At 35.5% G+C, this 27672-nt stretch overlaps 1 protein-coding gene across 1 annotated transcript; it reads right to left on the bottom strand.

Annotated features, from left to right (window-relative positions):
- Positions 1–123: 123 nt before the first annotated feature.
- LOC138703102 (UDP-glycosyltransferase UGT5-like) lies at positions 124–22546 on the bottom strand. Its single transcript, XM_069830688.1, has 5 exons — positions 22502–22546; positions 17886–18726; positions 11242–11467; positions 8220–8439; positions 124–1866 (listed from the first exon to the last, which is right to left on the bottom strand). Exons 2-5 carry the CDS (start codon positions 18705–18707, stop codon positions 1596–1598), a joined length of 1539 nt encoding a protein of 512 aa, XP_069686789.1. The 5' UTR covers positions 18708–18726; positions 22502–22546; the 3' UTR covers positions 124–1595.
- Positions 22547–27672: the final 5126 nt, after the last annotated feature.

Here is a 27672-nt window from a genome sequence, read left to right as displayed (position 1 = left end):
TATGAGAATAAGAAAAATATTATACCTACGTAAAATCACAAATTTTAAGGAAATGGCGTGCACAAAAGGTCATAAAACGAAGAGAATGAAACCTCTATGAAGAGTACTATAAGAGACCGAGCAATGTAAAATTAAACTTATTTATTTTGCCGAATAAATCTCACTGTGCTTAATTGTGCTGTATAATGCAAAACAAAAGAAATTAACTCGTTAAGTATGAGAATAAGAAAAATATTATACCTACGTAAAATCACAAATTTTAAGGAAATGGCGTGCACAAAAGGTCATAAAGCAATTTGGATAAAGTATGTTATAATGATAAGCCAAAATCCGAAAGGATATTTTTAAAAGAAAGAGAGAATTAAAAATAAGTTACACATTTAAATAAAAAGTGAGAATTTTAATAGCGATACTGTTGATTAAAATGGGTATGCAGTAATTGTGCTGTAATTTGGTGCACAACATTCTTGCAACCGACTTCCAAATTTTGTCGATTTGGCCAGTCTTTCGCAGTCCAGTGATCAACTCGTGCCCTACTATCCCACAGGCAAAGAATGCATGGACATTTGGTAAAACCAGGTTGTTGACCCAGCAACATAGTAAGGGAGTAAGAAATTAATTTATAAGGGGTACATGTACCTTAAACAAAGACGTGTGAAAGATGGTTTGCGATGAAGATGTGTTTTCAATAAAGTAATATATTTTGTAATATTTTGTAGAATATCTAATACTTGAAATAGATTTACCTGTTTATTTACAAATTTCAATAAAGTGGTATACGCCATATAAAATGCTGCACACAGGACATAAATTCTGCTGTGATGTGAAACCCCCACGACAAAGCAGCCATTTGATATTCTTCTTCTTATGACATTAATTCCGATGTGACATAATATCCCTGTGATAAAAAATTTGTGAGGAGAAGTCCGTGATACTTTTTACCTGTGACAATCCGGGAATCAAGAAAATTCGCTACATTATGGATCACCAAGTTTTTTAAAACAATTGAAGGCATCAATTTTATAACAACCCACATGTTCAATAAAACATAAAGACTGTCTTAGAAAAGTGTACCTGACTGATTACAAGTGCTTGATAACCATTTGCTGGGGTACACCTTTTCAGACCAGCATTTGGTTGAGAAATGATATATTTTTATCTTAAATCAATATAGAAAACGTTGCATGATGCTTGTGAAAGCTAGCTTAAGTGAAAATTGATTAAATTTTATTTAAAAGTCTAGTGATTTTAGAGCTTCACTTTTATCACTGTCACGTCCCTGTGTCACTAAAATTATTTTGATTAAAATTACAGCAGATGAACTTACGTTTTTGTGGCACTAAAGGACGATCAAGGACTACTGTAATAATACCTAACGGCGAATGTAGTAAAATATAAATATTTTCATTGCTGGAGAAAATAATTCAACGCACGAAGAACTATGAAGACTATACGAATAGAGTGAATTCATTTCGTTTTCCAGATCTACATAGGCTTACTTCAAAACAAATCTCTAAGTAGACCATGGAAACAAATGAATTTCAATATTCTTACAAGTGTTCTTTTACGTAGATCCAATATTTTCATAGTCTTCCTTATGTCACATTTACTCGAGAGTAGATTCTTGATATGAGAAATAAAATGACACGGTAAGCAATCCATGATGTTAAAATAAACACGAAAATGATGGAAGCAGTGACGTCAAGCAGAAGGTACTGGTACCACATAAGGTCAACCGCTGCTGAGCGGAGATGAGGTGCGCCTTTGTGTCTGATGACGTACTCAATCCACCATATTGCACGGTCCATGGAGTTGTCAGCCTCATCACTGAGCCGATTCGCCAGTTTCTTCATATTTTCTTTATATCTGTAATTGTAACACGAATACATATAGATTTCATCGTTATGTAGTTATGAATACGAATACTGAATGAACATGATTATTGTCTTGGTTTGTCGATATTATTTCTGTCTGCAAGAGGTGTCAGATAAAGGTATATACAGTGAATACATTTTATCTTTCCACGCTCGCGGAAGTAGAGTAGAGGCGGCGGTGCACAGCGCAGCTGCCCATGAACGCCCCGCATTGACTGCTCAGTTGTGAGTGAAGAACACACGAGATGAACAATAGGACGGATAGTTTTTGCAATTTGAAATTGTGGAGTGCTAAACATTTTCAGAGACAATGTAGAGCGTGGAAAGATGTAATTTGTGCACTGTTTTTTTTTGACAGGTGGTAGGAAAAGTTAATACAAACTGAAGATTCTTCTGCAATCCTTTCTTCACTTCAAAGATCTATCCAACGTTTAGTAACATATCGACTGTCGATTGTGCCGTACTGATTTCAGAATCTGTAGACGATTTACGGCGACTTTTACATAGATAAATTTTATTCAGCAGGAAATAAGTATTTTTTTTATTTTACTTGGTTATTTAACGACGCTGAATCAACTACTAAATTACTTAGCGTCGATGGGATTGGTAATAGCAAGTTGATATTTGGCGTGATGAGGCCGAGGATTCGCCATAGATTACCGGACATTTGCTTTATGGTTGGGAAAAACCTCGGAAAAAACCCAATCAGGGAATCATTCCAAGCGGAAATGGAACCCGCACCTTAGTCGACTGAACTACGCGATGGCTGGAAAGAAGTATAATATGGCTATATGTACAGAAAAAAAGAAACCAAATGCTTAACATTTTCCAATTTTCCAATGAGATTCAACCTACAGATATATCGTACAGCAGTAGAACAAATCAGTGCCTTTAAGAACCTGGTTGATTTAGGGAAAGAAGTATCTAAACAAGACAACACAGAATTAACCCAGATAAGACTGACGTCCTATATATAGGACACCGGACGTTTTATTTTTTTAACATTGTTGTGTAAGATTTTCATAGTCGGCAATCATGATACCACAATCCTTATGAGTTATAAATTGCCTCCAATGTTTTTTATTATGTTCAGTCTGTCATAGTCATTGTTGTTAACATATTTGTGTGAGTCATGGCTGTGAAGCAGAACATGTTGTTCTTGAAATAGGTATATATCACATGCTATAGATATTGTGACAGCGACGTGAGAATCGAACTCACGACCAGCGTCCCGCAAGAAAGCAGATCGCACAGGCTCCACGGAACATTGAGTGACGTCGCGCGGTGGAGAGAAGAGAGAGGGTGTATTACGTCAACGCAACGAGTCTGCGCGCAGCTGCTACTTAACGCAGTGAATGTGGAACGACCTTCTCGACTATTCCAGGAGTCTGTCGATGTAGAGATATCGAGATAATTCTCTACACAACTGTAGAAGGTTCTCGCAACTATGATTTTGCTATAAAAGAGCAGGCGCCAGCGAACTAGAGTTTCAGAGTTTTCAGTTATTCAGTCAGTGAGAAAGCCAGAGCAAGCAAGCCAGCCGGAGTTCGACTCGAGTGTGCGTCCGCATCTGCGTCAGCATCCGAAGGCCTGAGTTCGAGTGCAGTGGACCGCAGTTGGAGGGACCTGAGTTCGAGTGCAGTGGACCGCAGTTGGAGGGACCCGAGTTCGAGTACAGTGAACTGTCTCTGAAGGTCTGTGGTTCGAGATACTGTGAACTCGAGTGACTGAGGTAGAAGAACTGTGAACTGAGAACTGATAGTTCTGATTTGTAAATATTAGTTAAGATTAACAGTTAATTGTTGTTCGTACTAGTCCAAGTAAATTGTCATTGTCGTCGGTGGAGTGCTATAACGAATACTGTGTGAGTGAAGATCCAATTGTTGACGAGAGCGTTTAAGGTGAATTGTAGAAAGGAATTATTGTTGTGACGAATAAATTACATTGTTGTTACTAAATAAAATTCACAATATAATGCTTTTGATATTGATTAGGGCATACTCGTATGATGTACTTCGTATATAATAATTCATAATTAGATTCAATTTTTTATTTAGTGTTATGCTATATCATGGTAAAGTTAGACGTACTACATGTAGTACGTCAGTCATAAGAAGCGACATTTCGTGAGACTGATGGTACTCGTGTTATTATAGGAGGTTTTCACTAAATGAAAGCTTACAAATGATTTAGGACGACCAAGTTGCTATACCTAAGTGCAATAACATTTCATCACCATTTTATCACCAAAAAGTGCGTCTGGGAATGTAACTGATGAGGATTCTGGTGATGAAAATAAGCCTACAATTGATAAAATGCCTGGTAGTCAGTTGCGAGCTGAGACGGAAGTAACTCTCAACACACAAGGAGAGGGAATGGATGATTATGATGACGAAAGTGATAATGGTGATGATGAACATAGTAAAGGCGATGGTGAGAATGGCAGTAGAAATACTAGTGATTCAGCAACTGATATACAGATGAAGAGAAAGAATGATAAATTTCAATTGGGAAGAAGTTGACATACAGCAGGGAAATAAGCCTGCTATATTTTTCAATTTCCGTGCACACAGTTTCAAGATACTCTAGAAATTTGAAGAAGAAAATAGTCTATCAGTGAAATAGTCCAATATCATATATTAGTACAACAAAAATATGGGTGGACCAAAACATTAATCTGTACAAAACATCTATTAGAAGCAAGAAATGGTACTTTGGTCTGCATTGACGTAGCAGACCAAAATGCATGGCAGCTATACAAGATAAACTATAACAAAAAACTCGATCATCTTGCATTTCGCAAACGTCTTGTCGTATCTGTTCTCGAATCCACTGCTCGACATGTACAGTCAAGCGGCAGACCAGCGGTCGTCAACTCACTGCACTCTCGGGCTATCGTCTCTTACCCGCAGGTGCATTTGTGGCTGCTGGCGGGTATGCTCTCTACCTAATCCTGCTGCACTTACCCTTTACCCATTTCAGCGAGTGCTACGACCACTGCGGTAGACTATCTTATCTAAGACTGAGCAAAAGATTCAGGGTTTGATGGAAGTAATCATTTTGTGGTATTTCAAGAAAAACAAAATCGGTGCAGACAGTGTCACACAAAGACAACAATAATATGTATGAAGTGTGATGTTGGTGTACATGTAAAATGTTTTATCACGTATCACACACCATAAACATTCTCGAAAAATATAATAATCTTATTGTGTGTGAGTGATATTATAATGTTGTATTAATTAGTTGTATTGTTAAGCTAGACAAATATATATATTAGTGCTAAAACGACTTATGTCATATAATGTTTTTGCATGGATATATGACTGACGTTCTATATATAGGACACTGAAAAACTCGGGTACTATCAATATAAAAAAAATTAAAAACAGCTCTGTTATGTTATGTCAATTACAATTAAATAATTCATACAAAAAATCGTATTTTTTAGCAAAAAATAATTCAGTCTTATCTGGGTTAAAAGTATTATATGCTATGATGGGGTAAAGGAACTGAGCAATCTACCGCATTATCTCCTGGCCTAGCTGCCTCTGAAATGGTGTCTTCTTGATATCATTGGGCTCTTGGTAATAACTTACTTACTTATGGCTTTTAAGGAAAACGGAGGTTCATTGCCGCCCTCACATAGGCCTGCAATCGGTCCCTATCCTATGCAAGATCAATCCAGTATCTATCATCATATCCCACCTCCCTCAAATCCATTTTAATATTATCCTCCCATCTACGTCTCGGCCTCCGCAAAGGTCTTATTCCCTCCGGGCTCCCAACTAACACTCTACATGCATTTCTGGATTTGCCCATACGTATGCTACATGATCTGCCCTTCTCAAACGTCTGGATTTAATGTTCCTAATTGTGTCAGGTCAAGAATACAGTGCGTGCAGTTCTGCGTTGTGTAACTTTCTCCATTCTCCTGTAACTTCATCCCTTTTAGCCCCAAATATTTTCCTAAGAACTTTATTCTCAAACACCCTCAATCTCTGTTCCTCTCTCTAAGTGAGAGTCCAAGTTTCACAACCATACAGAACAGCCGGTAGTATAATTGTTTTATAAATTCTAACCTTCAGTTTTTTTGACAGCAGACTAGATGACAAAAGCTTCTCAACCGAATAATGACAGGCATTTCCCATATTTATTCTGCGTTTAATTTCCTCCCACGTATCATTTATATTTGTTACTGTTGCTCCAAGATATTTGAATTTTTCCACCTCTTCGAAGGATAGATTTTCAATTTTTATGTTTCCATTTCGTACATTATTCTGGTCACGAGACCAGTCTTTTCGGGATTTACTTCCAAACCTATCGCTTTACTTGCCTGAAGTAGAAGTTCCGTGTTTTCCTAATCGTTTGTGGATTTTCTCCTAACATATTTACGTCTTCCGCACAGACAAGACGCTGATATAACCCGTTCAATTTCAAACCCCGTCTGTTATCCTGAACTTTTCTAATGCCATATTCTAGAACTAGAGTGAAGTTAAAAAGCAAAGGTGATAGTGCATCTCCTTGCTTTAACCCGCAGTGAATTGGAAAAGCATCAGATAGAAACTGGCCTGTACGGACTCTGCTGTAAGTTTCACTAAGACACATTTTAATTAATCGAACTAGTTTTTTGGGACTTGGTAATAACACCTTGATCAAATTCTTGAAAGGGTAAAAGGAAATAAATGCGTGAAAATAATTTTTTTTACTCCAGCATCATAATGTTTCAGCGTTAGTGAAATTGTTGCGCAATATGCCACATTATTTGCCGTAAAGTATTACCATGCCAACCAAAACGTCATGGCTTCTATTATGACGTCATACCTTGTGTCATAAAGTTAATATTGTTACGAAACGCTTTTGCCGTGCATTTTTCATACATCGTTGCTGTCATAGCAACCCCTTTTCTTCATAGACTATAATATCAAACTACCATTACAAATTTTGGTGTTTTTTCTTTATTAATTGTTTCATAATGCAGTCGTATAGAAAACAGCGTATGAAACACGTTTATAATATTACACAGTTATTGCACTTTCAAAAATAGGAAACAAGAAAGCTAGTTTCCTAAACATTGACTCGTGCAATAAAGTACAACATTATAAATTTGTTTCATAATATACTATTACTAGCCGTACCCGTGCGCTCCGCTGCACCTGACAGAAATAAATATAAAGTAATTACATAATTAAAATAGGACGTTTGATCCAGGGAACAACTTTTACAACAGGGCAAGATAATCTGCTTCACTCATTACCCAATTTTTTTTTGCATTGCATTTATTGCATATATTTTATGTATTTTAACACGATTCAATTGAGCATAGTTAAAATTTGAATTATAAAATAATGGATTGCTAAGCTAACGTACTATTACTGCATACTAAATCAATACACTCTCGTTGTTCGTTAATTCTCTGAGATTAAAATGAGTGTACATAAATATTATTTTAAGAAATACAGAAAACGAATGTACAAAATAGCCTATCAAATTTTCTGTGCATAAGAAGGTACTTTAATCTTACCTGTCCTCGATTTACTCAGACGTTACTGTAATAACATTATAGCATTATGTCCATCTAGAGAAACTACACTTTCCAATGGTGAAATAATAATTAATTATACAAATCGGTTAATTTAGCTTCTGATATTACTTCATACGAACACAGAAACATTCTCTGTAGGCTATGTTTAATAGCTTTCGATTGTTGATGTCCAAGGCCCCTTATAGACGAAGTCATTTGTTCTTAATTCATTGCACCGTCTTAGATGGCGTTATTTTAATTTTAAAACTCATTTATCTCATTAAATATCAGTCCTATCAAAATTTTGTAAAGAATAAAACTTATCGGAAATCATTTTTAAAGAAACTGTTGTTATGTAACATTTTTCACAAAAATCAATAATAAGCGAGATATTTCGATTTATTTAATTCAGGCCCCCTTATAACCCCCCTTTTAAATAAAGTATTTTGAATGCCATATAGCCTAAAATCTAAGTTACAACGAACTTAATTTATATTCCAATTTTCATATAAATCGGTTCAGCCATTATGGCGTGAAAAGGTAACAAACATACAGACAGACATACAAACAAAAATGTCAAAAATGCGATTTTCGGTTTCAGGGTGGTTAATTATATATGTTAAGACCAATTATTTTTGGAAAATCGAAAATTACCAGAAAAATTTCGGCTACAGATTTATTATTAGTATAGATTACCAACTATACCAGCTGCAGAAGATGGTTTGAAAAGGAAATAATTCTTATTGCTAGTGTTATAATTTATTTCGAAGTAATAATTACTGTTATTTTATGAAAAAATCATGAAGTTCTTATTCACTTACGTTCTGTTGTAAATTATCTCACTGATTGCATCTAATATCACTTCTTTTTTTAGATTATTGAATTCCACGAAGATTGCTGCTCCAAATTCAGCCATGTTTCTTACAATCCTGTCTTGATCCGCGAAGATCGGAATTCCTATTACAGGCACACCAGCTTGAATTGCTTCTTCTGTACTCTGTAGTCCCCCTTGGTATATGAACATTTTGACGTTTCGGTGACCTGTAAGTCAGGAGATAACAAGCCACTCCCGTGATTCAAGTGGCAGGGTTAAATCTAGTTAGTGTATGTTATTTATGCAAGTGATACGCAATTATGTTAATGCAAGCATGTGTTGTATGTACCTAGAAGTATGACACTGTAAATCAGTGATGTCAAAGCAAGCGCATTTATCTGACCTTGACGTCGTGCGCGGGCATTAAGCGCCAGGTATGGAAGGAGGAAGGATTATGTACAGCAAAACCTTGCTAAAACGTACCCTCTTTAAAGAGAAACCTGCACAAACGAAAAATAAATGTGAGGACGGATTGATTTACTATGTAAAATAATACTTTAAAACGGAAAACTGCCTAACGCGAAAATGGAATCATTTTTGGGCACTATTTAGGTAAAAAAAACTGACTAAAACGGATAATTTTAAGCGCAGTTGTTGCTAAATTCTTTCAAACCATTTTTGATTTTGCGATAATTCTGTACGAAGCATGACATAATTTTTTTGTGTGACTGTGCATGCAGTGATCTGGAAGACTTCCGCTATTCTTTCAGCGTATTCCGAATCTCACCGGTCCGGTGGCATCAATGACGTCACGTTGCAGCGAAATAAGGAACCAAACTGCTGGAAGGATCGATGCTGTCATGGCGACTGTACAAGTTGTTTTCTGTGCTACACTAGCAAAATTTTGCGAAATTTTCGTACTACCATCTCGTTCAAAGAAAAGATAGCATAAACAATTTATTTCTTGAACCAGTAGTAATAACTGGTCCGTTGACATGTTCGCTCATAAGCCATTAACATATTGTTTTTACGTTGTGCTCATTACAAACAATACAGCAGAACTAAAGCAGAACACACCGCCATGACACAACAGTGCACAATGTCATTCGTCTGCTAATTCCCGCCCTATACAAGAACCAATCAGATTCACTGATGGCGGCTGATGGAGACTGCCACCACCTCTGCAAGCTGATGGCACCGGTGCGACACCGGTGGAGCATCAGTGACGCCATCGGTGAAATTCGGAACACCGTCATGCCATCAGATTGCTAAGCGCTGAGATTCGGAATAAGCTCATAAGCTCTGTTAAGGTCAGTGAGGCATTATTTCTCAAGTGAGGCACGATGTCTTACTGACATCCATGTCTTACTGAAGAATACACTGGAAGGAAAAACGAACACAAAATGTTCGGGAAATAAGATGATAATATCAGATGACAGACAACATTAAAGTATATGGATCGTATGTGGAGACAAAGAGGTAGGCGGAGAAGAGGGAACATTGTAGAATTCTGAGTTTGCAGTAAAGGTCATATCATTGGGCAGGGAAGTAAGGAAGAATATAAATAATGTTATAAACAAACACATTCATCAGTCAAATGAAGTGATACGAGTAATATCCTATAAAACTTTATATGAAAAAAAAACTTTAAAAACTTCTTAATGTTGAAAATGATTATTCTGAATGTAGGCCAAAATCATAAATACCCAGATTGCTCGGCCTTATGGTTTTGACGGTGACAACTTTTGTCAGGTTTACTATGCTGCCATCTAGTTGTTACATAAGGAGTCACGTCAGAACTCCCATTTGAATTGCATTAGCGACTGTACTGCCATCTCGTGTTCGTTTACGGCGGACGGGTGGCGATCCTAGCGGTTGTTCTCTTCAAAGTGCTACCGATTTTAACATAGGGATGAGCAATCTGTTATATGTTCTAGGATGTAGGTGATTCAGTTGCTGTGGCAACATCCTTCGCGCGGGATGCCGGGCTAGCAAGGAAAGAGTCCAGCCCCTTCAACAAATCGCATATATTGCAGCAAAAACGATTACGTTATTGTTGACTGCAAGTTTTAAACGAAGACAGGTTAATTTATATTGTAATAAGTTAAATCTACATTGATATTATTTATATATACACCGTGTTTTTTTTTAAGATTTGAGGGATTAAAAGCCCACGCCTGTGGAGTAACGGTCAGCGCGTCTGGCCGCGAAACCAGGTGGCCCGGGTTCGAATTCCGGTCGGGGCGAGTTACCTGGTTGAGGTTTTTTCCGGGGTTTTCCCTCAACCCAATAGGAGCAAATGCTGGGTAACTTTCGGTGCTGGACCCCGGACTCATTTCACCGGCATTATCACCTTCATATCATTCAGACGCTAAATAACCTAGATGTTGGTACAGCGTCGTAAAATAACCCAATAAAATAAAAATAAATAAATTGAAGGATTAAAAAGCTTTGTGATTAAACTATTGAACATACGTTAATGAAACCAGTCCAGAACGAACGAGGAATTCAAACAGTTTCTTTTACATCTACAAATGTTCAATGTGTGTACCATGGTTAACACGCCACACATCCACACTAGAATAGTTCTTGCCATACTCGCGTCAACATGGACCAGTCGATAGGTCAATCGCTGCGATGATACGCTGCCTTAGATCTCTAATATTACGCGGCATCGGTAAGACGAATACCTTGTATTTGATGTAACTGCACAAAAGAGAAGTCACACAGTGTCAGGTCCAGTGATCGCGGGGGCCACAATGTTTTTTGACATATCCAGTTGTCTAGCTATAATTTCTATTTATTTCTGTGGGTTGAGCACAAAACATGTCTGCACACGATCCCGTTCTTCCTTTGATACCGTTTAGTTCGACATTACTCATTATTTCAGGAAATAACTAATGATTATCTTAAGTAATGTTTCGTTTTTTATAAATAATGCAAACGGTTATTATATTTTATAATTGGCTGAATGGTTAGTCATATCTGTGTTCACTCTAATATTCTGAACGCCTTGCATATTTACATACTTAGAACATCCTGTTGTGGAAGCCATTTGACCAACTTGACATTGCTTGGTAGCCCTGGTAACTCATCACCTTCCCATTTCCATAGAACTCTGAATTGCTGCAGTTCTGAGAACGCGTCGAGGAACATCTGCCTCTTCTCGGCTGACATTCCGTCACTTCTAATGTTAGTTCCCAGACTGAAGTAGATAACTCCTTCTGATGCTCCATCAAGGAAATCTTGCAGGTCCTGCCGATTATTCGGAACACTGATTTGTACTTTTAACTTATTCGAACTCTTGGGTGATTCAAATTGTTGTGCTCAAACTGAAGGAGCTTACAGAGAATTTGGAGTATAACAATTTTACAATAGGAACTGAGGATTTAATCCTAAGTCGGTATAAGCCTTTGAATGTTACACTACCTACTTAATGGATAACAAATCAATGAAGTAATAATCATTTGTACGTAAATTTAAGTAAAGATTACATGAACGTAATAATTAATTTTGTGTTACTCTAAAAGTTGTTTGAACATATTCAGTTCAGCCATTACACTTTCCCAAATACCCCATGTACCCTCCGAACCACATCAGATGCTACAACTATCGTGTCTAAAACTATTTCTAAATCTTACACAGATTCGAATACACGAGGCTTTTGATACGCCCCTTAAAGAAGTAAATCAGAGATATCAACTTAGGGGAGCTGGCTGGTCATTCAGTCGGACCTCCTCTTCCGATCAAACACCCGGGATATGCGATATTTAGTAAGTTTCATACAGCAAGAATGAAGTGTGCTGATGTTCCGACTGTTGCATCTAAATCTGCTGACACGCGATAAGTGTAACGGTTTTAACAGCTCTGGAATAACTCCCTATTCATACCTTGTGACGGGAGTTCAGGCGCAAATTATGATTACATCCGCAATGTAGTATTTGATGTTACGGGCTTGTCCTGACAGGATTACTTCGAAGACAAAAGGGCACTACTAGAAAAATGTTATACTTTAAATCCTCTATAAGCTTCTTCAGTTTCAGTCAACCGTTTTAAACACTTTGTAAATTAGGAAACAACTGAAGACGGTGTGAGAATCACACTTTGTCTATTTAGCTTAATAGTATGTCGGCAATTATAGATTATAAATCGCACTAAAGTTTTATTAGTAATTCGGTGTCGTTTTTTTAGGTTTTTTTTTTCGGCTCATTAATAGTCACTTTCACCAGTCTGCAGCCAATCCATAGATGAGGCTAAGTTTAGTGGTATGATTGCTACATTATGGTCTCTAGATGGGGTAGAAAATTCTTCCAGATAGCACAAAATTGTTTACGATGCCAAATTACAAAAAGAAGTTTGATTAATTTAGTTTCTGACTGATATTTTGACAATAGAATTTATACAAAATTCGCTACTGATTTCATATCGGAGTGGAATTTCAAGTTTGAGCAGATATTATTCTCAAACTTTGGAAGGAACACAAATATAGTTTTGAGACAGGTGCTTATACTTGGTCCTATTAATATATCGAAACTTGGGTAAAGAATTTCTGGTGAATTATGTATTCAGTGACGCTCAAGATTCTAAATAACATTTTGAGTGCATGGAAACATCACACATTTTCCCAACTTCAGTATTTCATTATGTTATAAGAGGACTTCGAGACGGCTTTGGCACGAAGACCAATAGAACAATGAAGACATTTGACTTGAGAATCATACAGACAGACCAAGAATGTCTGAAAATACTTTCCTATAAAATATGTATTCATTTGAGTTACTAGGCAATTGAGAATTTGTTTAATATCTTTTGGATCACTTTCAAACAGTTTTCAACAAACATTTTATTAAATATCTTCTGTTTGCGATATGCAGTACAAATTATTTCCAGTTTCTGGTTGGAAATATGCGGGGACACAATCGCAATTCGCGAGTGTAAAATCAGTAACGGAATAAATATGTGAAGTAGAAGATAATTGGGCTTCAATACTGGAAATGTTTTAAGCGAATTATTAATGGAGATCTCACCATTACAGAGAAATGTCGCTTAGGAAGATGACTTATTTTAGATAATGAGGGTATGTCCACCAAACTGGAAGAACAGGAACTCGTTAGTAGCCGTGAATAATTGTCAGCAAGTCTTTATGTTTCTAAGGCCACAGCCCGTTGCAACCTCCACCAATTTGAATTGTGTCAAAATGGTGACGATTAGATCCTTATCAATTGACTGAATTACAGTTAGGACTTAGGAACAACACTTTGGAGTGATCTGGTACTACTACTTATTGAAGATGGTGATGATTATGATCATGAAGAGAGAGAATCTTTAAAGTATCATGGATATCACCGTCATTAGTTAAAATCTTGTCTAGGAATTCAATTTATCTACGTTGCAAATTGCTCTGTGGTTTCATATATTTAGGTGAGTTGGCGTTTTAACCGTATATATTCAGAGTCCCACCGAATTTGTGACACGACAATAATTAATGTTAAATTTTTAGAAGTAGCCTATAAGCCATAAAGGGAAAGAGAAATTTGTTATGAAGTTGAGAATCTCAAAATAAAACTGTTACGTTCCTAGTGATTTACTTTCTGCATGTACTGCCTTGAATAGAAATAAATTTCATTGGATACCCTGAAATTTAATAAATTATATTACAGGTACGTTTTCATCTAATAAGGGTAATACAAGTCTTATATAGTAAAACTAAAATTAGAATTAAACTAAGGAATGGAAAAAGCGAAGAAATAACACGTGGTGTTCGACAAGGGTGTTCTTTATCACCTGTTTTATTTAATTTATACATTGACGACGTCACCAGAAGGTGGCTATTACATATGGAAACAATTTTTAAACCCTAAATACAATATTGTTTCCCGATGGCCAGGCTGTATTTACAACCACAGAAGGTGACCTCCAACGAGCTTTGTTTAAATTGAACTGCATCGCAATAGTAATATGCGTTACAAGAGCGGTATGTTGAATTTTTCAAGTTCGAGGAAAAGTTTGATAAAGCGAAACGTAGTTGAGAATTGAAAGAAAACATACCGCTCGTGTATCGTACATTATTTTTTGCGAAGATCGTTTATTACATACCTGAAAGAGGAATTTCTAATTGCAATGAAATCTCCACCTTGGTTTCTGTTCAATGACCGCAAATTTGCAAAACAAAAATATCTTTCTTCAACATTGTTGCTTTAAAATGTATTCTCTGTGTTTACTATACTCCAGCAGGCCGTGATATACGTCTGTCTTTTTTTCCCCCAGTCTATAAATACGAACTTAAAACAAACGGTAAGGTTATGTAATGATTTATTTTTCATTTTAATATTTTAACAATATTATTTATATAACATATTGCGGTAATAACATCGGCAAGTTTGTTGATTTTTTCACGGCTTCCTTAATGTTACTTGCATCACGAATGCAGTAACTTTAGTGGAGTTGTAGAGTTTACTTAATTTTTTAAAATATTTGAAAACAATAATTAGCAGTGCAGTTTAGGTGAAATTGCAGTGGTAAGTTTCCTATTTATAATTCTTACTATATTGGACGCCTCTAAAAATAATATGTTAAAAGCCTAAAGCAGTAAAATCAATATGTCACTTAAGCGTAAGAAGAGGGACATTTTTATGTGTGTTAGGTTGGGAATACTGAATGTGGAATTTTAGACTTTCCGCGGATTGGTTTTGTGCGGAAACCAAGTAAATACGCACGATCTCGCTCAAAAGAATATGATCTTCAAATATCTACTAAAAGGACTAAAGTGATGGGTTTTAAGGGAACAACGCCATTAAGAACAAAAATAATTATTAAAAATGAAATAATAGAGCAAGTGAACTGTTTTAATTAACCTAAGTTGCATGATATCATATGAACAAATTAACGACATAGATAGGAAGCTCTCTAAATTCCAGCATTTAATTGGGACGATGAAAAGAACACTAAAGAAGAAAGTTAGGACCGACACAATTTTAAAATTTTACAAAACAATGGCAATTCCAACATTAACCTATGGATCGGAAACATGGTGCATGACAACTCAACAAATGAAGAGAGTAGAAGCAGCTGAAATGAGACTGCTAAGGCCAGTAGCAGGATATAGCTTATTGGACCACAAGCGAAATGAAGACATACGACAGGAACTAAATATGTATGTATTTATTCACACTGCATTGGGTATATACCCGGTGGCAGTGGTAACTAATTACACTCAATAATGACAATAATAAACTTATTAATTAAAAATACAATTAATAATAATACTAATAATTAATACTAACAATAAATAATAATAATAATAATAATAATAATAATAATAATAATAATAATAATAATAATAATAATAATAATAGAAGAAACAAAAGCCGCCCTAAATAAGGGTTCGATAGATCGGCCTACTAATCAATTCATAAAGAATAATAAGTAAACAAAACAATTTTGTGACACTTGGAAAGAAAAAGAAAAAACATTAATATAAGAAAACGTAGGAAATCATTTACAATAAAATTTTTGTTGGGTACAAATGATTACTAATTATAGCTAAGGATGATTTTAACACGTGAGATCCTATGGCATCAATCGTTGCATCAGAAATTTTATATTGTTTAAGTTGATTTAAAGTTTCACGTGGGATCGTGCCACGGGCACCGAACATGAGCCCAAAAACTGTCCAATGTGTAATGTGGTATTGTGCTCCAAGATGCTGACAACAAGGCTCATATATGACTTGTTTTTCACGACACACCACTTGTGGCTGTTGCTCATGCATCTCAAAACGGATTGTGGGATCAAGAATGACACCCTTATCCTTCTGCCTATCAATTATGGTGATATCAGCCCGTCTAGTAGAGCCATCAGAAGAGACGCAACCAACCTCCTCATAAACCTCATAGGAAGCATTCTGACGGATTGAAGCTGCGATGAGAGAACGAACCGTATTATGTCTGTTGATTCGGAGCAATTCTCCATGACGGCAGAAACCCAAGACGTGAGGAAGCGTTTCTTGCTCGTCGCATCTTCTGCAACGGGTTGAGTCAAGAGTTCTACCAGGGAGAGTACGTACAGGTATTGTATTACAGTAACAACAACAACAACAACAACAACAACAACAACAACAACAGGGAATATACTAAATTAAATGAAACGATCACTTAAAATAACATTTGAAATAAATCTAATTTGTATCTTAAAACTAAGATCGAACTAAAACCCACGAGTATGATATGTTCATATCTACACAAGTACCTTTCAAATTACACTCATTTCGCTGTCAACTCACTCACTGCAATGGAACTACGACACATTTCACTGATTCTATCCTGATTTCACTAACACTTCAAAAACATTTCACTGTTCAAATACTATGCACTGCCACTATAAACTATAAAGCTTCACTGACAGGAAGACGTTTCACTTACACAGCACACTTCACTGACACGACATACTTCTTCACTGATACAACACACTTCAATATGTCAAATATTATACAAACGATCACATAATATAGGGATAAATGGCATGAACTTATATCTAGCATGCAACCAACCCGCATTCCATATCGACTAGACCATTACAAACCGCAAGGGAGAAGACGAATCGGACGCCCTAGAAAACGCTGGAAAGACGAATTTTAATATTGCTATGGAGACGAAACAGGTCAATGGGCCTAAATCGTATTGTTGATGATATCACAGGTACGTTTTCATCTAAACATACCGTCAGTGAGGGCAAGAACGTACACTTCCTATTACTTCTTATACGATATAGCAAAAGAAATGCAGTAGCTAAACTTCTTAAATTTTCCTTTTTCCAGATAAAATACAATTATTATGTTATCATAGTTTATTTGTAGCTTCAATATTCGTATTACATTACATATTTCGCACAGCTTGCTCTTCTTTTATTATTTGTCTCCGTACCCGATCTCGACATAGTAATTTCGACCCGAATATTTTGAATATATAAATTAATAGAAGTGATATAATGTCGACTTAATAAGAAAATATAAGAAACAAGAATTATTTCGGAGATTCACTCTCACAGATTGTAATAAGAAAAGTACATCAAACAAATTTACAGATAGTAAAATATCTAACATGTAAAGGTGAATGTTGAGATAGTGTTTGGTACAGGAGCAAGTCACATGGACCTTATCTTCATTTGTGACGATAATGAAGATGGATGTTATTCACATTTTTATATTTCTCTAGAGTTTTTAATATTGTATCTCTGAGTATGTAATTACAGAATTATATTTCGGAATATATATAAGACTTTCTTGTGTTAAATTCTAACGTACCTTCTCTATTTATGAGTCATCCTCAGAACTGGTCGTTGTTGGTCTTGGCGCCTCTTGTTTTGTTTCCTGTGAGGGTGTATTCGTGTGGTATAATGTAGAGTCAAAGTGTATGTGTTCTGAAATTGAGTTGACACTCTTTGACTCTGCATTATACTACACGAACACACCCTCACAGGAAACAAAACAAGAGGCGCCAAGACCAACAACGACCGGTTCTGAGGATGACCCATAAATAGGTCGAAACATGTAAACAGGGTAGGTTATAATTTAACACAAGAAAGTGTATTCCGAAGTGATACAGTGTTAAATGTTGTGTAATCAAGATGTACCATAAATATTTAAAATATGGTAAGTGAAATATACTCGACTAACCTGTGGTAGAGGTTTTGGTATCTGCAGATGCAATCCACTTACATCGACGACAGCTGGGACGTTTGGTCGGTTGTACAGAGATAAGGAGTCTAGAGTCAGTATCAGCAAACTCAAATTCTTCTCAATATCTCCGATGTATGGCATGGAGTCTCCAAACTGCTGCCTTGCAATGGCATCATGTCTTGGTAATACTGTGGTATGCCACAACCATCTGTACCACATAAAATACCAAACACTGGAAACTCTTTCCCAAAAGGTTTTATGATCAGTATGGGATAGAAATATACTAGGTATATAAGCCGGATGTGCAGGATTTCCAACACAATCGTGACCATTTTCTTGAGCGCCAGATGAAGAGATGCCAACCAAAGGGCTGGATAGAAAGTAACCATACCCATATGCGCAAGGTGTTGAATGCCATTCTATAATTACCAAATCAAAACTGTACTCCAAGAGTATTGTCTGAAGAGTTTGATTCTTATACATAATTGTACACATCATTTCAGTACCTTCCAGTAAATCCCGAGTGAACTTCTTCTGATGTGTGTCTTCATCTTTGACTGTACTAGATTCGAAGTTCTTTGACCACAAGGGAACTGTATCGGATGTATCTATTTCGGTGTAGTTCTCGAGACTTGAGTTACGCATGGGATGGGTTGTGACGACAACCACATGATGTCCACGAGAATGTAATTCTTTCATCATCATTCTATAAACAATTTGATGGCTGAATGAAGGTAAAGGAAAGATTCCCAAAATGCGTGCCGCATTAGCTGATGTGAAAAATATTACCAGCTTGAGGAATACGTGGCTCGTCTTCATATTTTATTTATAAACCCATCTGGAAGTAGTAAGAGAAACAAATTTGAGTAATAAATATTATTGGTGTTGGTAAGACTACTATAGAAGGAGAAAGTGGAATCAATGGAGAACCCCACAGAAATGTCAGTTCATTCCTGATATGTAATAAAAAATGGGACAGTAGTTTATAAAATTAATTGCATTACATGATACTTCATTATTCTTCGTATGTAATTTTTAGGATAGTTAAGGATGCATTTAAGGAGGAAATAAATACTAGAGGAAAAGGTACAAATATGGAATACAATTTTGTTTTTTTCGTTTTGGAACCTACATGTTTTGAATACTGAACGTGAAGTATCGTTCTCTTTATTCCTGAATTCACTGTGAATAGTAAACCGGATATAGAAATTTGGAGGATGTCATAAAATGTAAAAAAAAAAAATAAATAAAAATAAATAATAATAATAATTTCCGCAAAATCTAAAACATTTCCTTCGTGAAAATGGAGGTACAAATATCGAATACTACTGACAAGTTTCAAAATTACCAAAATTGCAAAGTCAAATTGGACTCTACTAAGAAAAGCACAGAACAAGCATCCAGCACCTTTATTAGAAGTTTGTTTTCCCCAACCGTAATACTGAATCCAGATCAATCGTCTCTGACGTCTTTTGAGGACATTGTTTTATGGCTTCTTGCATTGCCTTTTCATTCCAGTGTTTTCTAAGTTTGTTGGGAGGTGAGGTTTTCCCTACGCCTACAGGTACCAACACAAGTAACGAAACAGAAAATTAGGATATAATGATGAAATAATAATAATAATAATAATAATAATAATAATAATATTTCATATTTGTGACACAGACTGATGTTGTGAGTCAACCTCAAAATATATCATAATAATTTAAAAACTAAATAAATTAAGGACACTTACATTTCTATAAACGTAGATGGTTTATCTTTAAGAATATAATATATTATTTAATAGTATTTAACATTGAAAAATAATATATATATATATATATATATATATATATATATATATATATATATATATATATTCAAGAAAATAACTTGCCGCCAAAATTTTCATTTTCCTCAAACGCAATAATGATACACGTTTCAACCAGCTTGTAACTGCAAACTAACACATTCTCGCGAAAGAGAGTCTAGTATACTCCATTTTATTTCAAGGAGTGCAGTTCGGTGGCCCCTATAAACACCCACTTACAGATTTATGACTTCCTACACAAACATCTCTGACAATTCCATCCTGTTCCCTCGCCCCAACATTGCACAGTTGCCACAATCCTGGTGACCCTCAAAATGAGACAGTGAAACTGACGGGATTCTTGGAATTCGGAAAAAATGCGACAACTCTGCCTGCACGTGGATTTGACTGGAGCCTGTTAATTCTTTTGAACGAGGTTTGTGATTGGTTACTAACAGGAGAAGACAAGATTTCCGTCACAGTAAGGAAGACATTTATTTATGAAAACCAATTAGTAGGGGGCAGTAGATCTATCGGCAAAGTCCTTTCTATGAAACTGCTCTCCTTGAAATAAAATAAAGTATATATACAGTCACGAAGCTCAATACGTAGTAAATATGCATCCATAGATAGTTGGTAACCACTAGGATCGCTACTATCGCCTCATTACAGACAATATGAAATGGCATCTGCACAGTCTATTGTTCCTAGTACTTTCATAGACTCAAGCTTCGTGACTGTATATACTAGACTGTGGTAATAGTACGTAGTAATTTGGAAGAATTCCGCTAGAATACAACACGTGTTAGGTCGTATATCACATTATTTCATATTTATATCCCTGTTTCTTATTTGTGACACTTTCTCTACCACAAACAGGATGAGTTGAATGTTGAGGATGTGTTTTTGTGAGTCTATGTATCTAGTATTGTACTAGTACCAGTATGTTTAGTTTCTGATATTACGGTTCAATGTGTAGAATTTTCATACCTGTTCTTATTTAGGCCTAGATGTATTTGTGATCGCAGTTAGTGAAGTGTTCTGCTTAGATTTTTATTTCATTTATTTATTTATTTATTTATTTATTTATTTATTTATTTATTTATTTATTTATTTATTTAACCTGGTAGAGATAAGGCCATTAGGCCTTCTCTTCCCCTCTACCAGGGGATTACAACAACAATATTAAGAATACAATTACAGTTATAATTACAATTAATATTAAATTTACAACTACAATAAAAATCAAAATACTAAAAGATTAACTGATTAATAAAAGCTAGACAGTTTATTGTAAAAGTTAAGATGGCTGTATTGTGCAATTTGATTACGGCTGTGATACAAGGAACACAAATTATTGTTAACTTAACGAGTGTAACATATTATTAGTAGGGACTGTATTCTGCTCCATTGCGTACAGAGATAACATTAGTTGTTCATACACTATATTGGCGTGACGTCATTATTTGACGCGTGGCACAGGAACCATCAGGGAACACTCGCGTCTTGTTTGTGCCGCAGTTGACGTTATATTCATAATTCAGAACTAGAGCTCGAAGCCTCTTGAAAATAAATTCTACTGATAAATAAAAAGACCTTTGAGAAGATCGAGACGTAGATGGGAGGATAATATTAAAATGGATTTGAGAGAAGTGGCATATAATACTGGAGACTGGATTAATCTTGCACAGGATAGGAACCGATGGCGGGCTTATGTAAGGGCGGCAATGAACCTGCGGGTTTCTTAAAAGCCATTTGTAAGTAAGTAAATAAACATTGATACTACGATGACCTTCCTACAATTTAATTTATTTGCTCATTTGTATTCTCAAACACCCTTAATCTCTGTTCCTCTCTCAAAGTGAGAGTCAAAGTTTCACAGCCATACAGAATAACTGTTATTTAAAGTGATATACAAGTGTTAAAATTGTGTAATCGAGAATAAAAAACGTTTGCTTGCCTTTTTACCACTTACACATTGCTTCACTTACCTTTCTTCCCACCACAATCTGAACACACGCCCTCGCCATGAAACAATACTAACAATACCATCCCATCGCACCTCCTCATACTCATCCTCTTTCACAATAGCCCTGCCAAGTCTCTGGAATTCGTTACCTGCTAGCATCAGGGACTGTCGAAATAAAATTCAATTCAAACGCAAACTTACTAGGCACTTGGTCAGTAATTGAGACTCGTTCAGACATGGTTTCTTGTAAATAGTTCTCTTAATCTATCACAAAATATTTCAATATCCGGTAATTTCATCACTATAGAATTTTGTTATTGTAGGTTTAATTTGTAATTCAGTAAATACAAAAATATTCTTTGTTCTTAACTTCTATGATAAAATGTCTAGCTTTCATTAATCAGGTATTCTTGTCGTACTTTAATTTTTATTGTAATTGTAATTGTAAATTTAATATTAATTGTAATCTTATTGTTCATGTTATAGTTGTAATCCCCTGGTAGAGGGGCAGAAAAGGTCTGACGGCCTTATCTCTACCAGGTTAAATAAATAAATACTACTAAATAAATACTAGTAAATACTAAAATTTCATATCAGATAGCTAATTTGTGTGCCCATCCACTGGCATACTCCTTTTTGAGCAACAACTCTACACACTTGGAAACTGTGGCAATTGGTACCTGAAATATCGAATCTTTCTTTACTTGACATAGGTATGCATTTTGTAAGACTTTTTCATCAAGAATACAATAAGATTACTTGGGTATTTGCACATACTGTTTATGTTATAAATTTTGTATATTTAAGTAGCTATATATAAATATTGTGGTAAGTAAATAAGGAATAACTTACTGGAACAGCCTTCCTTGAAGCACGGATAGAAATGTAGGCTTGTTTTGAATAAACCACAACTTTATAAACTAGCATACTGGTTATATATTGCGATTATATGACTGATGTTACAACTGCTTTGAAAATGTTTTATGACCCATGACTATTGTAATGAATGAATACTTCATTTCTTTACAAATTATAAAATAAATTACTGCTATATAATGTATAGTTGTTTGTCCCACAAATTCTTCATAATATATGACTGTTTTGAAACTTATCATTTCTAAGTCTTTACAGTATAAAAGCACATATTGATTTTTCTACGTTGCTTCTTGTTCGAGAATTAATTCAACATTCAGTATACAGGGTGATTCAGACTACCAGTAACATTCATTTATTTCGGGACTAGTGCATTAAAACTTTCGAAAAAAAATATTTATAACTAAAACACATGTGAACTTTCACTTGAGCTTGATTTCATCAATCAGTTCTAACAGGAAGTAGGATCAGTGGCGTATTACTTTAAAATTTGAAATGGGAGTCGGGATCAAATAGGGTACCATTTGATAGAGCTCTTAAAAAATAATGGAAAACGTTTTTTATCAATTCCTACTCTTTCAATGAGAAAACGTACGAAAAGACAATGCCATGAATATTGAGAAATGTTACAATACGAAAATGTAAACAAGACAATAAATTAATGTTGACAGATACAGTGAAACTTGTGTAATTCGAACGATTTTAATTCGAATTATTCTTTATTTCGAAGTTTTCCTTTGTCCCCTTCAATTTCCTATGGAAACAGTGCATAAATATAGTCTTTTATTCGAACATAATTTTGTTTAATTCGAAGAAAACAAATCCAGAATGGACATGAGTTCTATAGTGAAATGTGGCAAAGGCGGAACGAGCCAGTACTGTAACAAATTGACCTGACCATAGGGGTTGGAGGCTGGAACCGGGAAACCGGGAATGCATTGTATCTCCTTTTCGGAGAAAGTGGTCCCAATGCGGGTTGACAACCCTTGGAGTGTCATTCACCTCGAAAGTATAGTTACCGTACTCAGTTAAAACGGTCACTGTTGCATTGCTTTTCGCAAACTCCCAAACCCCTATCTTTCACTTCCGAGAGCTAAGAAGATTCATTCAGGGACACCAAAATGTGCATGGTTCTCTGTTTGATGCATTAAATAAACTGGAGGACTTTACAGTAACCCAGCAAATCAATAAAAAGAAACAGACTAAAATCACATCCTACTTAACAAAGGCCTAGTAAGGTATGTTTTTTTAACTACTGTATGTGTTGTGCATAAATGTTTACTAATTACTGTACCGTACTGTATTTATGTAATAGGCCTATCATTATACAGCACTATATTTTCTTGTATTATAATACCCTGTTGTCTTGAAATGTTATAGTAATACATAGTACATACAGTACACCTGTAGTTTGCCTTCTGCAGTACCATTTTTTTAATTCTTGTATTATAATACCCTGTTGTCTTGAAATGTTATAGTAATATATAGTACATACAGTACACCTGTAGTTTGCCTTCTGCAGTACCATTTTTTAATTCGAATTTTTCCATAATTCGAATTTTTTATTATGCCCTTCAGATTCGAATTACACAAGTTTCACTGTATTACTGAAAGACTGGACATCATTAATTTTTACATATGTTCAAACTGTCTGCCATTTTGAGCTGCACACACCCGTATTCTTCTTCTAACACTCTCAGTGACTCCTAACAGTTTGGCGTGGTCAAATGACTGAAAGGACTCTCGGATTCGCTGTTTCATGTCATCTCTTATCGTGGGACGATCTTGATAGACGATGTTTTTTTAATCGTCTCCAAAGGTTGAAGTCCAAAGGATTCAAGTTAGGAGATCGTGATGGTCATGCCACAGGACCCCATCTGTTTATAGTACGTAGGAGGTATTTGTAATCACTCTTAACTTTACTCTAAACTTAACTTTCAGGTACTTATTTTATTAGTCACGAAAGTAATTGCAAAACTAGAAAAATGTACATACATAGGTACAGAGAAAACAAAACACTTCCTTCTTATTGTACAGCTGTCAAAAGAAAAAGTGGCCGCTCTCCTGAAACAAAGTACCCTTCGGGTATCTTCGCTACAATTCGGAGACAGGCGATGTTACATGTTGTTGGACCACGTTGCCTGATATCTACAGTTATAATTGAATTATACTGTGTGTTATTCGGTAGCATAATGGTAGCGTTCAGGCCTCTTCTTCATGAGGTCCTGCGTTCGACTACAACCTCGTGCTTTTTATGTTCTTTTTTGTTCTGTTTTTGAGAGAGACAAACTATACATAATGGCTCCTTTCTCTTTTACGATTATTTTAGTAATTAACATCAGGTTCATTAATATATTATGCCATTACTTTATCATTAGGATATTGTGGCTCCAAATGGAAAGAAAAAAGATTTTATTCTCAATAAAATATCTTTCGTGGCATAAACAAAACAAATTTACTGGCGTCGGCCTTAAAACATTCAAACAATTAAGCGTTCAAAAAACAAAACAAAAAGCCACAATTCAATATTTAGTCTATCTTCCTCTTATCTCGATCTTTTGCAGTCGAGTGGGCATGGAATTGACTAGTCTTTGCAAATAGCGACTGTTTTTAGACACGATATTCCAGGCATTCTGAATATACATACATAAGTGTTCTGTTCATGAGCAGGTCTTTCATTGCAAACCCAGCAATCTCCAATCTTTCCTATTTTCTGCCTTCCTCTTAGTCTCCGCATATGATCCACATATCCTAATGTCGTCTATTATTCTTTTCAACCAGAGACCCAACCAATTCCTTTTTCTCTTTCTAATCAGTTTCAGCATCATTCTTTCTTCACTCACTTTTTCAAACACAAATTTATTTCTTATTCTGTCTGTCCATTTCACACGTACCGTTCTTCTCCACATCCACATTTCAAATGCTTCAATTCGTTTCTCTTCATTTCGTCGTAATGTCCATGTTCCTTCCCCATACAATGCCACACTCCACACAAAGCACTTCACTAGTATCTTCCTCAGTTCTTTTTCCAGAGGTCCGCAGAAGATCCTTCTTCTTCTATTAAAAGCTTCCTTTGTTCATGTTTGCAGTTTTTCTTGGGAAGGATAGGCGTAAATGCGGTAACATCCCGTTGCTTTCCGCACACCACTATCTCTTTCGCATCTTATTAAATTCCAGGGGGCCCAAGCGTGGAGATGAGGAGAGTGGATTTGACTAATTGGGCCCTCCGGACTTCACCGAAAGTCACGGCAAGGGTTAAATATTAATTCTATCAGGATGTTTGACCCGATCAGAGACCGCGAAATCTCAATTAGCCTTTGCTCCCGGCATCCTGGACTAGCTTCTACGAATCATCAGAAAATCTTAGAGTGTGAATGGACCAATTTTTCCGAAAATGCTTCCACACTTTTGCCCTCGTAGCTCAGCGGACGAACGTCGGAAATTAGATGTCAACGTCTCAGGTTCATTTCCTCGTTACTCCTTTTCATTTTATTGTGGTTCAAGATAGTATAATGTAGTAATACAAAAAGAAAAACTAATACCTTTATTATGCAACTGGATTTTTCCAAACCTAATATTAAATTTATGTTACTTATATCGCTAAAGAACGATTACAATATAAATAACTTGAATATTATTCATACAGTACCACTAAAGAACGATAAGAGAATATAAATGATAAATATCGGTTTGTTTAATTAACATAAGATATTATATAATACGTATTTAATTATCTAGATAAAATAACCTATTTTACAAAGAAAGATAGTTATTTGTGTTATAATAATTACTTACATAAAATACAGATTATTTATATTGCGAAAGAACAATAACAATATAAATAACTTGAATATTGTTTTATAATGCTGATGAAGGAAAACAGAATATAAATGATAACTTGAATATTATTTATATCGCTGAAGAACGATAACAATATAAAAAACGTGAATATTATTCATATCAGAATTTCACAGATTTATTACAGATGTATTTAAGAAATTGTAGAAGAATAGTAATTAGTAACAGTATCCTATTTATTCTTCTTGGAGCCAAATTTGTAACTTTTAAATGTGTGGTTACTATGTTGAAGTGTATGTGTTGTAACGGATGCTTGATTTGTTATGTATGTGAGTCAGTTATGGGATGCTTGATGTCGCAATGTCGTAATTATAGTTTGATTGTGTTTGTGTGACTATTGCGTATTAATTTATGACGTATGGTACGGAAAGCTGCATATTTGTGTTATAGAAGTGTTACGTATGTCTGTTGTTAATGTTTTTGGATGTTTCATATTTATAGCCTACCTGATATTTTTTTTGCAATCGCAATGCCTAATTTACGGATTGTTTATGTTTTGTTTACATCGCGTATGCTAATTTAATTTTATTTTCCATTTGTCTTTATGCTTATGTTTTTTGTGTATAAAACTATAGCCCTAACATACATATGTAAAATAGGGCTAACCCCCATTGGAGATACAATAATAATTATTATTATTCATACCGTTATAAAACGATAACAGAATACAAATGATGACTTGAATTTTATTCATATCTCTAAAGAACGATAACAAAATATAAATAACGTGATATCCATAAAGAACGATACCTGGATATAAATGATAATTTGAATATCATTTACATCGCTAAAGAACGATTAAAAAATAAAATGAAAACTTGAAGAAGGCCCGAACCCACGACCTTTGAATCTTGAATCATTAAACAAGCAATCTACCGCTGGTCTACGAGGCGCAGATATGGAACACTTTAATAGTTACGGAACTGCTTGTACAAGCACATGCATCGTGTAACATCGCCGCGACCCGAAGTGGACTTTGAAAATGTATTTGCTGTTCACGAGTGCGGCCACTTTTTTTTTTTTTTTTTTTTTTTTGACAACTGTACATTGTTGGGCAAGGCCACCTGAGCTTATTACCTGGCAAAGTGCAGTGCACATGTAGACCTGGCCGTAGATACTGTACTGCGGTGACTAAAGGAAACACTGCTGAGCGAGCAAAGGGAAAGGGGTATTTACTTTTATTCACCCCTCGATTGTGCTGCCGGCCAGCAGGTCGGCACTCAGCTAGGTAATTGTGTGTGCGTACTATGTCAACATTAAATGTACTTATCTTCTAGTTTACATTTTCCTTT

Source organism: Periplaneta americana, chromosome 7 (genome assembly GCF_040183065.1).
Source record: "Periplaneta americana isolate PAMFEO1 chromosome 7, P.americana_PAMFEO1_priV1, whole genome shotgun sequence".
NCBI classification, from domain to species: domain Eukaryota; kingdom Metazoa; phylum Arthropoda; class Insecta; order Blattodea; family Blattidae; genus Periplaneta; species Periplaneta americana.
Note: the sequence above shows the minus strand (reverse complement) of the source record. Positions and strands in the feature narration are given on the sequence as shown.